Raw genomic sequence first — 16,665 nt, 5'->3', positions numbered from 1 at the left:
TTATACAATTAAGCATGGTTTGGAGAACATGGACAGACAGAAGCGTTTCTTCTAATAAAGCTGAATGGTTGGAGATTCAGGAAACATTTATTTACACAGCTAAGCTATGAAAATATAAATGGTTTATAGGGGGAAGCTTTCTAGGTTGTGTGATGAGTTCACCTCTGCCCACCTGCCAGATTTGGTCCATGGAGATTTAGAAGCAATAAGGTTTCCTCTTCCAATTTTCCACCCCATAGTATAAGATCTCCTACTTTATCTTTGCTCCTACTTCCAGAGCTAGAACTGGAAGTCTGCATATCTGTGTAGAGCTGCTTGTTAACAGCAGCCTGGGCAGCTATAGATTCCTGCCAGTCATTCATCCTAGACTTCCCATTGATCGATTGCTTTTGTATCCCACGGTCTTCCTCAAGGAGCTCAAAAGGGGCTTACATGGTTCTCCTCCTCATTTAACCACTCCCCAAACAACCCTGTGAGGTAGGCTAGCCTGAGAAGCAGTGACTGGCCCGGTGAGCTCCATGGCTGAGTGAAGATTTGGTCTCCCCGGTCCTACTCCGACACACTAACCCAGCCTTTCTCAGCCCTGGGTCCCCAGATGTTGTTGGATTACAACTCCCATCATCCCTAGCTAGTAGGAACAGTGGTCAGGGATGATGGGAGTTGCAGCCCAACAACATCTAGGGATGCTAGGTTGAGAAAGGCTGCTCTAACCACTACACCACACTGGCTCTCACTGGCTTCTCACCAGGGAGGGCAATAAATGTTTTCCTGCTTAGGCTGGGATTTTGTCTGAGCAAATGCAGTAAGTGGTGCCAACAAGTAGTAAATAACAACAGCACCTATAAAAACATAATAAAACATCAAACATTAAAAACGTCCCGATACAGGGCTGCCTTCAGATGTCTTCTAAAAGTTGTATAGTACTTCTTTACCTGCTTAAACTGTGATGGATTAGCATCCGATAAGCAGTTGGAGCAGAACAGAATGTTGTTATGGGAAACCTAGACAAAGCCTAGATGATTATAAAAAACAATGGATCAAAAACTAGATCAAAATCTAGTTTAATGCTGTGTACAGATCGTAATATATAGCTTTTTGCAGCTATCGGCAGACAATTTAAAAAAAAGATGTGGCATACAGACATATTTGCTAATCCGTTCTCCAGCTGATTGATTTAAGTACTTATTGGATATGTATCCTGCTTTTCAACTAGTCAGCTTAACATTTATAAACACAACAGATGCATCAAGAACCACATGTTCAAAAACGAAACAACTAACGGAACAGGAGATGTTCTTTCCCCCAAGGCAGTTGCTATAAATTAGCTCTCTGGGGGTTGGAGAGGGGAAGCCCTCCTCTCTTCATCCTTGTAATTTAGCCTCCAAAAACAGTCATTAGCCTGTGAAAGCTTTATTTGCCCGCCTTTTTACTCGTAAGACGGGCAGGTTGAGGATGAATGGGGGACCCCTTTCTACTCTTACCAGCCTCTCATGAGTAAAAAGCTGGTGAGTATGAAATGAAATGAAATATGGATGCCAGGAACCTCATCTAAATGTTGGCGAGGCTGCAGCTCCATAGGCTCATACCTCCACATGTGGTGGGAATGCCCCAGAGTTCAATCCTTTTGGGTAACAGTGCTGCATGAAATCTCCAAAATAACCAAACAGGTAATAGAAGCAACTCCAGAACTAGCTCCATTAAATATATTCCAGGACAACAACACACATGCACGGGACAAGAAATTCGTAAGTCACTTAATCTCAGCAGCTAGAAGTATATTAATGCTTTCAAAGCTCTTGGAGACCTTTTAGATAACAAGTGACTTATAAGAAAATAATAAAGGGATCATTTGGGCACACTGTGGTCTGCCATGAGGTCTGAATTTAGGTAGCTGTGGGTCAACACTGTTGAAAGTAGATTAAGAAGATGAACTTGCAGAAGTGAGCTGGGCTGAGAGAGGTGAATGCTGCAGCCATCACAGGGCGGCTTCACTGTGAGATAAATTCTATGCGTCTACTCAGCCAACAACCCACACAACCAGTTCAGTTGTATGAATCCAAACAATGTTGAAAGGGAAGTCCAGTCCTTGAGTAACTAGTATAATACTTGTCCCTTACTTCAAGTACAGGGGTTGGCTCGAAGCGTGGCATGCTGTGAACGAACACACATGCCCCTTGGATCCAGGGTGCGAAAACACTGCTCCAAGCCGATTTTGCCCAGCCTGTGTCAGAAGTATTCCAAATGATGTCCGAGGGGGTCAAATCCAGCCAATACCTATGTAACAGGAAGAAGAAGTGCAAAATGTTAGGAATTCAACATCACACTGCTAGAAATGTTCCATCAGCGTAAGCATTTCTGGTTGTTTGCCTTCTCCTCCCTCTTCCACCGTGCTGTTGAGGGGTTCTCCTCCCCCCACAAAAAACCCTGTGCACAAGGGCGAAGCCCCATTGTGCTAGCTGAAATCATTATGTGGGCTTCCACTAGTGGGATCAGTTAGTTGACCCCAGCAAAGGAGGCAGATTGCTGTCATACCTACGCAGCCTGTAACTGCAAGCCACAGCATTGTGAAGATCTGTTCTTGAACTATCTTAAGACAACTTGTTCATTTGGCATTCATCCTGCTTTACTTTCACAAAGTCGTTAGACTAGATGTGGTCTTCATGGAGCATTTGTTCTGATTTGATTACGGGGTGGTTACATGACCGTAAGCATTCATGCTGATTTGGGGTGTTTCCGTGTCTTCCCATTAATCATTCATTTATGCCACACTTTCAGTGTGTTTCCTGTCACTTATCAAAGTCCAGGTTTAAAGTGGTTTTGTTGTGGTAGGCCATCAGAACCCTCGAGTCCATTTTGAAGGCACAAACCTGAAGGCCAGTATGTATGTATGTATGTATGTATGTATGTATGTATGTATGTCATAACACAGGCATAGGCAAACTTGGCCCTCCAGATGTTTCGGGGCTACAACTCCCATCATTCCTAGCTAACAGGACCAGTGGTCAGGGATGATGGGAACTGTAGTCCCAAAATATCTGGAGAGCCGAGTTTGCCTATGCCTATCATAACATATACATACTCCTTTATATTATTTTTTACAAACACCTCAAAGTGGTTTACAAAAGGTATGTGCTTGTATCCTCCTGCAAAAATGACCAGAATAATTCCTTATCTGGGTGCTCTCATGAAACCGAGTGTGGATTAGTTGGCAAGAAACTGCAGAAAGTTTTGTTGTTGTTTAGTCGTTTAGTCATGTCCAACTCTTCGTGACCCCCTGGACCAGAGCATGCCAGGCACTCCTGTCTTCCACTGCCTCCCGCAGTTTGGTCAAACTCATGCTGGTAGCTTCGAGAACACTGTCCAACCATCTCGTCCTCTGTCGTCCCCTTCTCCTTGTGCCCTCCATCTTTCCCAACATCAGGGTCTTTTCCAGGGAGTCTTCTCTTCTCATGAGGTGGCCAAAGTATTGGAACCTCAGCTTCAGGATCTGTCCTTCCAGTGAGCACTCAGGGCTGATTTCCTTAAGAATGGATAGGTTTGACCTTCTTGTAGTCCATGGGACTCTCAAGAGTCTCCTCCAGCACCATAATTCAAAAGCATCAATTCTTCGGCGATCAGCAAATGACCAGAATAATTCCTTACCTGGGTGCTCTCATGAAACCAAGTGTGGATCAGTTGGCAAGAAACTGCAAAAAGTACGCACACACAAACCCTTTCATACCTTCCATTTACACCAAGGCCAAGGCCATGACTTGCGTGAGAATGTTCAGTCATTTTGGGAGTCCCTGTTGTCCCGCTGGTGAAATAGATAGCCATTGGGTCCCAGCTCTTTGTGACTGCACAGTCGTGTTCGGCAGGTGCAAGTCTAAGACATAGAATAAAATGAAGTCCATGTGATCAAAAGAACCACAGCCTTCAAGCACATGACGCTTGCCAAATTTGTCCTGCAGAGAGATTATGTATAGAGACAAGTCTGTATACTTACTTCAATAAGTCGTTGAAGTTTAGCCAGTCCTCCCTGTGGTTCCTTGACACAATGAGCTTGAATTCTAGAGATGGGCATTTGGAAGCTATGGTATCTACTGCTGGGGCCAGAACCTCGTCAGTAATGATACATCTGGCCTTTGAAGTCTGGACTCGGTGGAGAATGTCTTTTGCCGTCAGCTGTGTTGTCCCAGGAATAAGAACGGTTCCTAATGAGGGACCAAATGATGAAGATAAAAAATGATGTCACACGTTTCCAGCTTAAGACTGGCATGTTCCCTCCCTCCTGGTCAATCGTTCGGGAGCTTCAAAAGCTTTCTTCAGCCCGACCATCACAGCAACCAATGTTAACAGACATCGGCACACTTAGGGATCCGCAGAGTTTGCGCATCTTACGTGACAGACCTCAGCAACTCAGCATTTTGGCTAATCTACTTTATTTACATATAAACACACACAGAGCACTGCAACATGGCTCCCTCTGTCTCTAGCATCAGACAGCAAAGAGAATGAACAAAGGACAATAGTCCCAGTTCACGGAACACAGTAACACAAACATCCTGTCTCCTGTGGAGTCAAAACATACCACGTCATGTGATAGACAAAAATCCCATGACTACAATCATGGAGCAGGAATTCTAACAGTAGGGGCCTGCTAACAATTCTCAGCACCCTTGACAAATGACAGTTCCCAGTATTCTTTGGGGGAAAGCCATGACCGATTAAAGTGGTCTGATACTGCTTTAAATGTATAGTGTAGGCGGGGGCTAGAAGAGAAGCAGAGGGTGGGGAAAACATCTGTATAAATAAAGAACATTATCCATGAAAGGATGGCTCAAGTGTTTAGGCAGAGGTCAGCCACTGAACTAGAAAAATGGGAAGGGATTAATCCTGATCCCACATGGAGAGGGCCCATCCTGCTTCCTCCACCAACTAGCACTTCTCCGCATGCTGCTAACCTGTTCGCATGCAAGCCACATTCAAGAGCCACCATTCAGGAATCCGTGGCAAGATCACAATGACTCTGTCTCCCCTCTGCAGGCCACACTGCTCAGAGAGCACTCTAGCCGCTTTTTTGGAAACGTGGGACAGCTCCACAAAGCTCCACTTCACTTGGTCTCCTTGGTCATTGACCCACCAGAGAGCTGGGCTTGTCGGTCGATTTCCTTCCTGTTGGAATGACAGAGTCAGCTGGCTGTAAGCAACCACACTCAGTTGGCAGAACGCTTCTTATGGCCAAGTATGAAGTACTGGTTATAGCTAGAGGCCTGTCAATTTTGGTTTCTCTATTTCTCATGTTTCAGTTTTAGATTTAGTTATTTACACATCAGTTTGCAATTTAGTTTTTACTTTAAAAAAAAATCAGTTATCGTGAAAATTCCTCAGCAAAATTTCTCTCACTATCCATGTTTTTGGATGCAATTTTGCCCAATATGTACAATTTTATAAAGCAGTCTTCCCTAATACAATACATTTTTGTTTGTTGTGCCCACTAATATAAGCATTCATATTCACACTTTACCCTAGTATTTTGATTTTTCTAAACATTACTTGGGCTAGAGAATGGCACTGAAAAACTCACAAAAGTTTTAATTTCAAAGTGTTTTGTCCCATATGTTGTTTTGAAAAGTGCAGTTTAGGATGTATTTGAATGTGAATTGAGCTGAATTTCTGCCCTGTCCCTAGTTAAAGTCATTAATTTGTTAATTTGACATTTCCTGCTTTGCTTTGTCTTTGTAGATGTCTCTACTAGTGGGACCAGCACCAGAATATTGTAATGCTCCTGTTAAAAGGCACCAGCCAGCTATACCCTTTTCCAGTGTACTCCGTTCCATTGCCCTCCCCACTGGTTTTCTAGGTCCGCTCAATCTGCATTCTGAACCCACAGAGAATGCTCAGTCCTCAGTGGTCTGTTTTGTCCCCCCTTAGGAGTCCCCCCCCCAAATATTTTGTACTTCTACAAACTTTGTATCCCTCAGGCCTGCTGATACCTCTTTGAGGGCGTATGGTGCAGTTTTGGGTACTAAAATGTAAGTGGCTAGCTTGTGGCCCTCAATATGATGTTGGACTACAATTCCCATTATCCCTGAACAATGGGCATGCTGGCAGTTGAAGTCAAACAACACTGGAGCAAAGGATCTATTGAAATATAGGATGGAATTTAAAACACCCACCAACACTGGCTAAGTTTCTGTGTAACACCAAGCCACAGTAAACAAAGTTTATGAACCAACAACAAACCATGGCTAACAAGGAATGGTTAATTTGTGTTTAACAAACCATGGCCAAACTGCTAAGGTATATAAACCATGGCTTAGAGTTATGTGCGAACCAGACTGCTGTGTTGATGTGCCACATTTGAAAGACTTGACATGAAAAGTGACAGAAAATGTTACCTTTTCCGCCTCAGCCCAGCTATCCACCACATCTTTTGCAAAATTGAAGTATTCTGGCACCTCTGGCTTATATTGTGCTTGTATGGATTCGTAGCCTGAAAAGTTCTGAGCAGCCAGGGCCTGCTGTCCTTTGCTGAAGCTTCTGGAAGAAGACAGGCGAAGAGGCCAGAGAGCTCGAAAGGCCGAGGCCTTCGATAATATCATCGAGGTGATGCACGCCATAGTGAGGCCTTCCACAGTGTATTACATTCAGTGCATTTTTCATGAGCTGCTTACCTGAAATACATAGGGAAGCCATTGTACAACAGAGAAGATACTGATTTCTTCAGCTTGCTGAGAATTTCAGCGTTCTTTTTCTTTATTATTTTTTTGCAAAAAAAATCTAAACCCTCCCCCCCACAATATCTCTCAGTATATATAAATAAATGAAACCTAAACACAATAAAACAGTATAATAAAAACAGGAGTTAGGTAATAACAGGGTGCAGTCTTATAGGTCAAGAAAATTCTGGAGAGAAAGCATGTCTTTATGAGATGTCAGAAGCAACCAATGGATGATATTTCACACTTTGTTTGTTTGTTTGTATACTGCTCTTTATTTGGGGCAGGGGAATCTCTTAAAACATGACAGGATTATCAAAACAGAACATTACAAATGGAAATCAGATACAAAAATATGATAAAAGATCTGCATTTGAAGCCACACAATTAGCAAAGAAATAAACAAATCCATCCCCTAAAAACAAAAAAACGCGGTTAGAAAGCAAATCTGGAAAATACAAAAAACATTCCATGTGTTAAAACATCCGTGGTATGTAAACAAAACCACTGAGGTAGAATCTGCACCTCTTCACCTGACTATTGACCATGTTGGCTGAGGCTGATGGGAGCTGAAGTCCAAAACATCTGCAAGGCTGCTCCATCGCATTATACCTCTGAAGTGTCAGTGGGCTCTAGTGCAGTATTCTTCAACCTTGGGTCCCCAGATGTGGGTGGACTACAACTCCCATCATCCTTGACCTCTGGGCTAAGCTGGCTGTGGATGATGGGGGGACACTGGTCATGGGGCAAGTGAATCTTTCTTGTTCCTTTCTCTACTGTTCCAATGATTTGTTCTGCCCTCCATCCCATGTCTGAGTTTTGGTTTAAACTGGAAGAATGTCCACAACAAATTCCAGAACTGGAGGCTACAAAGCCACATTTATAAAACACCACAGGAAAAGCTACAATGATGTGTTTGTTCATGCAACTGCCCTGATGTAAACCTTCAGATTATCTCTGAACCTAATTTACCACACGGGATCATTTTGTGCCAGGAGGGTGGGGATCATGCTTGCTATCCTGAGCTACTTCAAGGAAGAATGGGCTAAAACAAAGGAACGGAAACCAAGTTTTTGTTTCTCAAACCCTACCAAGCCTCCCCTCCTATTTAGATTCTGGGTTATTTATGGCGTTTTCTCCTGGGTTATTTGAAAACACGCCTTGAGAAAATAACCTCACAATATGTGAAAGAGAAGAGCGAAAGATAGATAAAGATTGAATTGTTTTCTAGATGCCCACATGTGTTCCTGCCCATTGGTCACATAATCACCCACATGAATCTTGATATAATCATAGTTACAAATATGGTCTTTGAGGGTGTGAGCATTTTATCAATGCACATCTGTTCAACACTGGCAAAGGGGAAGAAACAGAAAGGAATAGTAGGGTAGTTATCATCTTCTTCCACATTCACTGCATACATTTTAAGTGATATGTTACCACTTTAAACAGTTGTGGCTTCCCCCCCCAAAAAAATCCTGGAAGCTGTGGTTTGTTAAAGGCAATACTTTTAAAAAAAATGTTTAGGGGTACTGTCATTTTGACTCAAGAAAATCACAATTTTATACAGTGGTACCTCTGGTTGCGAACGATATCCGTTCCGGAGCCCCATTCACAACATGAGCAGAACACAACCCGCGTCGGCGCGGGTCACGATTCACCACTTCTGTGCATGTGCGTGACGTCATTTTGAGTGTCTGCGCATGCGCGAGCGGCAAAACCCGCAAGTAACCTGTTCCATTACTTCCGGGTCGCCGCAGGACATATCCTGAAATAACATAACCTGAACCGAACGTAACAAGAGGTATGACTGTACTTCAAATTGTCAAAAATAAATACAGTAAATGGACAAAAGTACAAAGACTCACAAAAAGTTGAGGGGTATGCGTATCCCTGTGTCCCTCCAGAAAAAAGCACTGGTTAAAGGTGTTGAGCGTTGTTAGAAGACCCCTATTCCCCTCACAGAGCTATAATTCTGAGTTCCTTGCGAAGAGGGATTGATAGTTAAAGTACTCTAAACAGTCACTTATAAATAACCCACTCAAAGTTCTTCTTCTCCTTGCCTTGTCCTCGCATGGCCAGGGTTAATCCAGGTCAAATGCAACTGTGCTTGCAGAAGGAACACAACAGTTATCAGGCTGCTCAAAAACTTTTTAAATTAGTTACACTTTTCCACAAGGGTTAAAACTGGGTACTGGATTTTCTCCACTATCTCTCTCATGTTGAGCAGCAGGCCCAAACACCCCCAGCCAGCTGGACTACTCATGAGTAAAACCCTCCAAAAACAGCTACTTTATCTAGAGATCCCCCTCCTTGAACTTGCATCTGTAGCAGCTATTTCATCAGGCTGAGAGGGAGAGGGATGAAATGGCAAGGTCTCTCCATGACATCTGCTGAAAAACTAGCAACTTTTCGGCTTCTCTCTATTCCTGCTGTTACCTGCAAGAGTTTGTTACTAAGAATTCGTGCCTGAGCTTGTTCTTTCTCCCTTCTCCCTCCCAGTCCCTTTTTCCTTTTGTGTTGTGAGCCTGAGGGAAGGGACTGTCTTTTTTCACTGATCTTTTAAGCTGCTGTGGGAGCCTTTGTTTGGCAGAAGAGTGGGACAACCACCACCACCACCGCAACAACAACAACAACAACAACAACCTAGCTGGGCCAGACCCCAATGTTCCTTAGGATGTCTTCTCTTGGAACTATGCTTTTTAAAGATTACAAAATCTAGAAGCGGGCTTTAAGCAGGGAGGATGCCAACTACAAAGAAATGAATATTGTTCCAGGTTAATGCTAGGATTTATTGTGGAGAAACCAGTTTGTCCAGCCTTAAGGGACTTTACAAAAGAAATTAGGTTCAAACAAATACCATTCTGTCCCATTTGGAAACACCTGTATAACTGCAATGGTTTTATTTGGGGTTGTTGTTTTTTAACATGGAATATTCACAGAATCACAGAATTGTATAGTTGGAAGGGACTATGAGGATCACACAGCCCAATTACTAATTAATTACTAATTAATTACTAATTAATTATTATTTATTATTTAATTAATACTAATAATGGTTGTTTTTGTGACCTGCCCTGGGACCTCATAGTGAAGGTCGGTTAAGAAACCCCTTAAAAAGAATCTATTCGACATCAACTGTGTTTGCCTTTCTTTCAACGAGCAATCTGCCCGAAGTGTGGCAGCAGCGAGCAAGCGAAAGGCTGCGCGCTCTGGGGCCGCCGCCGAAGCGCTCGGACGAGAGAAAGTTGGGACAAAGAAAGCGAAAGCGAGCAAGCAGCCCCGCCACGTCGGAAGCTGTTCGATTACCCCGATCTCGGCCTCCGCGAAGTTCAGCGAGCAGCAGCAGCAGCAGCACCGCCCAGGGCGAGAGGAGGAGGAGGAGGAGCAGGGAGGGGAGACACTTACGCCGTTGCCTACAGTTTGTTGGACGGACTCGGCGGAGGCAACTTGGCTGAGCTCGATCCCTCGACGGCGCCACTCGCCCCGCGCCAAGAGGAAGGGGCCGTCCCTGCCTGCCTTGGGGGAAGAGGCTGGCCCGCCCAGGCACTTGTTGCAGAGGAGGACGGACTGGTCCGGTGGAGTTTCCTTGGCCGCCTCCCTGGCTCTGCGCAGAGTCCCCCGAGGAAAAAGCCAAGGTCAGTGAACTCTGGACTGCTTCGCGGTGGGGTTCAGTCGCATGCCTGCCAATACAGCTTGCGCAATCATAGGGCATAATAAGTTGCAGGATCAGGCCAGCGGCCCATCCAGCATCCTGTTCCCGCAGACGTCTGCGCCAAATCTTCCAAAATTCAGCATCCTTGGATGTTCACGGGGGTCTAGGTAAAGGGGCCCCTGACCATTAGGTCCAGTCGTGGCCGACTCTGGGGTTGCGGTGCTCATCTTGCTTTACTGGCCGAGGGATCATGTGGCCAGCATGACTAAGCCGCTTCTGGCGAACCAGAGCAGCACACGGAAACGCCGTTTACCTTCCCACCAGAGCGGTACCTATTTATCTACTTGCACTTTGACGTGCTTTTGAATTGTTAGGTTGACAGGAGCTGGGACCGAGCAACGGGAGCTCACCCTGTCGCAGGGATTTGAACCGCCGACCTTCTGATCAGCAAGTCCTAGGTTCTGTGGTTTAACCCACAGTGCCACCCACGGCCACGGGGATCTAGTGGGATGGGAAAAGGAGGAAAGCTTGTCTCTGTCCACACAGAGCACGCAGATCCACAGAGGACCGTAGAACATCGAAGCTGTTTTATCGCAAAGTAGACCAGTGGTCCATCTAGCCCAGTGTTGTCTACACCGACTGGCAGCAGCTGTCCAGGGTTTCTGTCAGGCAGGAGCAGGCATAGGCAAATTTGGCCCTCCTGATGTTTTGGGACTACAACTCCCATCGTCCCTGATCACTGGTCCTGTTAGCTAGGGATGATGGGAGTTGTAGTCCCCAAACATCTGGAGGGCTGAGTTTGCCTATGCCTGGGCAGGAGGCTCTTCCAAAGTTTTGCAGGAAGAGAAGTGATGGGGAAGTGCAAGAGAACCCTTACAATCATGGAACTGTAGAGTTGGAAGGGACCCTGAGGGCCATCCAGTCCAACCCCCTGCAATGCACTCGTTTTGACACAGTGTCCCCTAGGTGCAATGAACCGGTTGCCTGGAAATCCCTGCTCTGTGTCATGATGGAAGCTGAGCTGCAAAGGGTTGCTTCCAGCTAAGTTTTATCGAAAGCGGTCCCATTGAACTAGCCATGCCCATTGATTTCAATGGGTCTACTCGGATTAGGATGACCAGTGGACACCATTGCAAGCATCTTTAAAAGGTGAACTCTCGATCATTGGAGGTATTTAAGCAGAGATGGGATGACCATCTGTCGGGGATTTGTTAGCTGGGCTTTCTTCATTGCAGGGGACTGAACAAGATGACCACTGGCATTCCCTTCCATTTCTACAATTCTGTGATTCTTTGGGCAGGGGGGCCTTGCTGGAGAGGGTGGGGTCTGCTCTGCTCCAATGTGATTGCACCACGATTGTTCGAGAGATTTCAGTCAGGTAATTTGGACGGCTTGGCTTTGCTCCATCCCCTGCCCCTGCTCAATATCGTGTACCTTACTTTGCTTACATAAAAGCGTTTCCCACGTGATGCAGGGCGATATTGTGAAACTCTCTTTGACTCTCTCATTTCCTTCTGTTTATTTAGCCGTTTATTTAGCTGTCTATTTAGCCTTGTATACTTTGTTAGCCACGGGACGCGGGTGGCGCTGTGGGTTAAACCACAGAGCCTAGGACTTGCCGATCAGAAGGTTGGCTCTGTGACGGGGTGAGCTCCCATTGCTCGGTCCCTGCTCCTGCCAGCCTAGCAGTTCGAAAGCACATCAAAGTGCAAGTAGATAAATAGGTGCCGCTCCGGCGAGAAGGTAAACGGTGTTTCCGTGTGCTGCTCTGGTTCGCCAGCTTAGTCATGCTGGCCACATGGCCCGGAAGCTGTCTGCGGACAAACGCCAGCTCCCTCGGCCTATAGAGCAAGATGAGCACGCAACCCCAGAGTCGGTCACGACTGGACCTAATGGTCAGGGGTCCCTTTACCTTTACTTTGTTAGCCAAGGACCCTCAGAAAATCGGGAGTCAGCCCCTCCTCTCTTCTTTGTACATATATGAGACATCTACAGCATGTGAAAACAGGGCATCCTGCACAAACATCACTCATCCATTTTGCAGGGTGGAGTTTGGGAGATGAGCTAATCGATTTGGGAAAGACGGCAGCTCAGGAGTAGAGCATCTGCTTTGCATGCTAAACGCCCCTCGTTTAATCCTTGACATCTCCACATAGGGCTGAGAACATCCCTTGAGAGCTGCTGGCAGTCTGTGTAGACAATACTGAGCTAGATGGACTCAATATAAGTCGGTTTCCTGTGTTTGGGATCCATAAGGTTGTGGCTCTGCTGCTATATTGACTGCATTGAGGCTTACAGAGTCTTCAGGGTTTTTATGCTTTCAAAACATGTCACTGCAGAGAGATCAAGCTGGTTGATGCCCTCAAGCTGCCATGAAGACCTTGCTTCGATGCTTCTGGAGCTTGCGGCCGCCTCCTTGCACTCTCTTTCGCCAAGCCAAGAGACACCTGGCCTCTCCGATCATCTCCCATTATGAAGCTATAAACCATGGTGAAGTGGATGTGCCTGAATACTTTAATTTTGCCAGGGATGTTCTGGACAGGTGGACCCAAGAGGAAAAGGTAGGGGTTTGGTTGTTTGGGGGAACAGGTAGGAAAACCGAATGTTAATAGTACTGTGGGGCTGCAATTGCTCTCCCTGGAGCGCAGAGGAACCTGAGACTTTATTTTTTTAAATAAAAATTAAAATTAAACAATAGTAACTTTTATATACTTCACAAAGTTTATACACCTCTTGATTGTAACAACTACCACCACCAGCACCACAGCAACCCCCAAAGAGGTGTATAAAACAGATAAAACAAATTATCAATAAGAATGAACAACAATAACTTGGGTTTTTTGAAATTTTAAAATAGCAATAGACTACTAAAAACCGATTCAGACTTGCATCAAGAACAAATGCTTCAATAATGCACAAGAATAAAGAAAAACAATGCAACTGAATGATTTTTTAAAAAGAATATATATATATAAATTTGGGTTGTTTCATTTACATTCCCTGGAGGGAAATATTTTGATTAGCATTGCTGGTGTTTGAGGGTAGTAATATTTTTTTAAAGCGTTTCTTTTATTCATAAATATCAGGATGCCTTCAAAGTCTTACCATATTCTCATTTAAAGAGGAAAAGTTACTAAGTATTCCACATAGCAACATATTTCACAGGAGGCATTTGAAACATCAATAATAATATACAAAATAATTTTTTGCAACATGCTTGAAAGCAAAGCATAGAGGCCGGTGGCTTCGTTCAGTGATGTGTTCCCCAAACTGAAAGATGCAGGGTAGTCTTGGATTCGACCCTCCCAGACTGCCTGATTCTTGTGTCAGGAGCATCCTCCTCCAAAATGCCTCCTGCTGCTGCTGCTGCTGCTGCTTCTTCTTCTTCTTCTTCTTCTTCTTCTTCTTCTTCTTCTTCTTCTTCTTCTTCTTTGGCTATCACTCGTAGCCGAGTAAGATTGTCTTCCATAAACACTGTTTTAACAATGAGTCCATAAGTGACTGTGGAGGACAATTCTGGATCCACACATCGTTCCACAGTGGGGACATTGGTTTCCGGGCAGGAGTTGATCAAAGTGTGGATTTGCCAAATGTGCCTTCCTCCTAGCACATTTCTCCCTTGTGTCCTGAGTTTGAGTGTCTTCAAACTCATGACACCTTTGGTAAAGGTTGTTCTCCAACTGGAGCACTCGCAGTCCAGTGTTTCCCAGTTGTCAGTGTTTATACTACATTTTTTTTAGATTTGCCTTGAGAGAGTCTTTGAACCTCTTTTGTTGACCTACAGCATTATGCTTTCCATTTTTAAGTTCGGAATAGAGTAGCTGCTTTGGAAGACGATCATCAAGCATCAGCGCAACATGACCAGTCCAACAAAGCTGATGTTGAAGAATCATTGCTTCAACACTGGTTGAAGCACCTTGCCTTTAATCGCCATTTGTTCCCTCTGCTGACTTCAGCTGTAGCTCAGTGATTAAGCGTTGCATGCAGAAGGCCTCAGGTTCAGAGAGACCTCCATCTGAATCCCTGGAGAGCTTCTGACAGTCACTGCAGTGCAGTATTGAGGCAGATGGACCAGTGGTTTGACTCGGCCTGAGGCGGCTTCCTGTGTTCCTTCTCTCAAACATAGGTGGGAGAAGGCCACTTAAGGGAAGGGCTCTAGCTCAGTGATAGTACCTCTTCACACAGAAAGTCCTGCGTCTGATTCCCGGCATCTCCAGTTAGGGCTAGGAGGGTCCCCTGCCTGAAAACCTGGACAGCTCCTGCTGATCAGTGTAGAGAAAACCAGAATAGATGTACCAATGGACTGGCTCTTTCTAAGGCATCTTGCATTCCTATGATGTAGGCCTGCGACATAAAAATATATGGAGGTAGGCTGCAGCTGAGGAAATAACCCGCAAAGTAATGGCGCTGACAGGAATAGAGAAAAATGGTTGCTTTTTTCAGCTACCTGACATGAAGGACATGAAGTGGTTTTAAATTTTGCTTTTAATGCTATAACCCATCCTAGGACCTTTGGGTCAAGGGAGAGTAATAAATGATTTACTGTAATAATAATGTTGATGATTACATCATCATCATCATCATTATTATTAATAATAATAAATTAATACTTACTTGACTGCTGGCAAGATTGCCAGGGGTGTTGATGCCTGCTGATGTCCATTGCTTGTCTTTAGCTGTCTAGTTATATTTTGTTGTACATCCTTGAAAATTAGTAAAAAATACTTTGGAAACAGCAGCGCAGAAGCAAGATCCTGGCACTAGGTATCACATACATACAGACACACACACCACTGCTTTCCTTTTTCTTTGCCTATTTAAAAAAAATATTTTAAATGAAGAATGCCCCATAATACAGTAAGATTACAACTACAGAAAATACAAATCAAATAAGTAAAATATGGAGTCCTCTCTTAAAAGTAATTCTCGGCCCTTACCGCTCACAGAGAACAGTAGCTCCTGCTCCTCCCAGCGCTGACCTGGGATATTTCCTTTCTCCTCCAAGTCCGAGAGACCAGACATTTCCCTATCTCTCACCCAAGGTCCTCCATCGGCCACAACTGACCACACTTCTATATGATTCATACACATAAAATGGCTCTGTGGATTAGGTTGTTAATAATGTCTTCTCTGCTAGGATGGAAAGAGGCCTCCAAACCCAGCCTTCTGGTGGGTGGATGACCAGAGCAAAGAGGTGAAGTGGAGCTTTGAGGAGCTGGGAGTCTTATCCCGGAAAGCTGCCAACATGCTGGCCGATCCCTGCGGCTTGCAGATGGGCGACAGGGTCATGGTGGTTCTTCCAAAGCTTCCCGAATGGTGGCTGATGAATGTGGCTTGTATCCGGACAGGTCAGTCAAGATTTTGGGAAAGAAAAGAGGGCCCCCCCCCTCCCCAGAAAAAGTGCTGTCTTCCCCAGTGAGAAGATTTAGCAGCAGGCAAATATTCTCCACTGACAGCTTGACAAAAAAAAGCAGCAACACAATTTGCAGAAAAATTGGGAGGAAAGGGCATGCATTGCAGGGATTTAGTCAGACAACCAGCTACAGATCCACCTAACAATTTACATTCGTTCAACCCCACATTTTACCAGCTTCCTTCAAAAAATACCATGGGGAACATTGTCAAAAGCAGGCATCTCCAAACTCAGCCCTCCAGCTGTCTTGGAACTACAACTCCCATCATCCTTAGCTAACAGGACCAGTGGTCAGGGATGATGGGAATTGTAGTCCCAAAACAGCTGGAGGACCGAGTTTGGGGATGCCTGGTCAAAAGCATTACCAAAATCAAGATTTCAGTTTTAAAATAAATTACTGTGTGGGAGGGAGAAGGAGCTGCAGAAGCGATGAAACCCATGTGCTCCCTTCTTTCATTTCCTGGCTAGCTTCAGATATCTGCATTTTTTAGAACGGATAAATATTTTATTTTTTATTCACTGCAGAGGTGGGAAACCTCAGGCTTGGGAGGCAAATATGGCCCTCTGAGCCTCTCTATCTGGCCCTAGGAATTCTCCCTGGCCACACCCCTGGATGTGTCCTTGAACTCCCATGATGCCTCTTGCTTGTCTGGAAAGAGGATCTAGAAGGGTGTGAGAATGTGTGGAGTTTGCAGGTTTTGCTCTTCCCACTTAAGCCCTTGGCCACACCCACCAATGTCAGATGTCCCTCAGACAGGAATGTGACCCTTTGGCTGAAAATGGACCCCTATACCTGCTTTGCAGGGTCTAAGTTGCCCCTCTTCCTCCTAGGAATGTCGGGACTCCAAAAATTGTTCTCCCGCCATTTTCTCCACACGTGAGGAAGGATAGCCTCA

The 16,665-nt window shown here is 44.9% G+C and overlaps 2 protein-coding genes across 5 annotated transcripts in view; one reads left to right on the top strand and one right to left on the bottom strand.

The window, feature by feature from the left end:
• The window catches only part of LOC309519265 (acyl-coenzyme A synthetase ACSM3, mitochondrial-like), a 19,132-nt gene extending 8,913 nt beyond the window's left edge, over positions 1-10,219 (bottom strand). For 2 of the 4 annotated variants that reach the window (XM_082200096.1, XM_082200093.1), the window contains exons 1-7: positions 10,110-10,217; positions 6,381-6,656; positions 4,944-5,154; positions 3,986-4,193; positions 3,722-3,865; positions 2,118-2,274; positions 933-1,012 (exon numbers count right to left, since the gene is read on the bottom strand). In XM_082200096.1, coding sequence (XP_082056222.1) covers positions 933-1,012; positions 2,118-2,274; positions 3,722-3,865; positions 3,986-4,193; positions 4,944-5,154; positions 6,381-6,602 — 1,022 coding nt within the window. In that variant the 5' untranslated portion in view covers positions 6,603-6,656; positions 10,110-10,217. Of the gene's footprint in view, positions 1-932; positions 1,013-2,117; positions 2,275-3,721; positions 3,866-3,985; positions 4,194-4,943; positions 5,155-6,380; positions 6,657-10,010 lie in introns of all 4 variants that reach the window. The other 2 variants (XM_082200095.1, XM_082200094.1) reach the window with 2 other exon arrangements.
• Positions 10,202-16,665, top strand: part of LOC309519273 (acyl-coenzyme A synthetase ACSM5, mitochondrial-like) — a 21,052-nt gene continuing 14,588 nt past the window's right edge. Inside the window, exons 1-3 of the mRNA XM_082200105.1 lie at positions 10,202-10,339; positions 12,696-12,917; positions 15,494-15,704. Coding sequence (XP_082056231.1) covers positions 12,729-12,917; positions 15,494-15,704 — 400 coding nt within the window. The 5' untranslated portion in view covers positions 10,202-10,339; positions 12,696-12,728. The remainder of the gene's footprint in view (positions 10,340-12,695; positions 12,918-15,493; positions 15,705-16,665) is intronic.

The sequence above is a fragment of the Podarcis vaucheri genome (assembly GCF_965113315.1).
Source record: "Podarcis vaucheri genome assembly, chromosome: 14".
Taxonomy (NCBI): domain Eukaryota; kingdom Metazoa; phylum Chordata; class Lepidosauria; order Squamata; family Lacertidae; genus Podarcis; species Podarcis vaucheri.
This window is presented reverse-complemented; position numbering and strand designations above follow the sequence as displayed.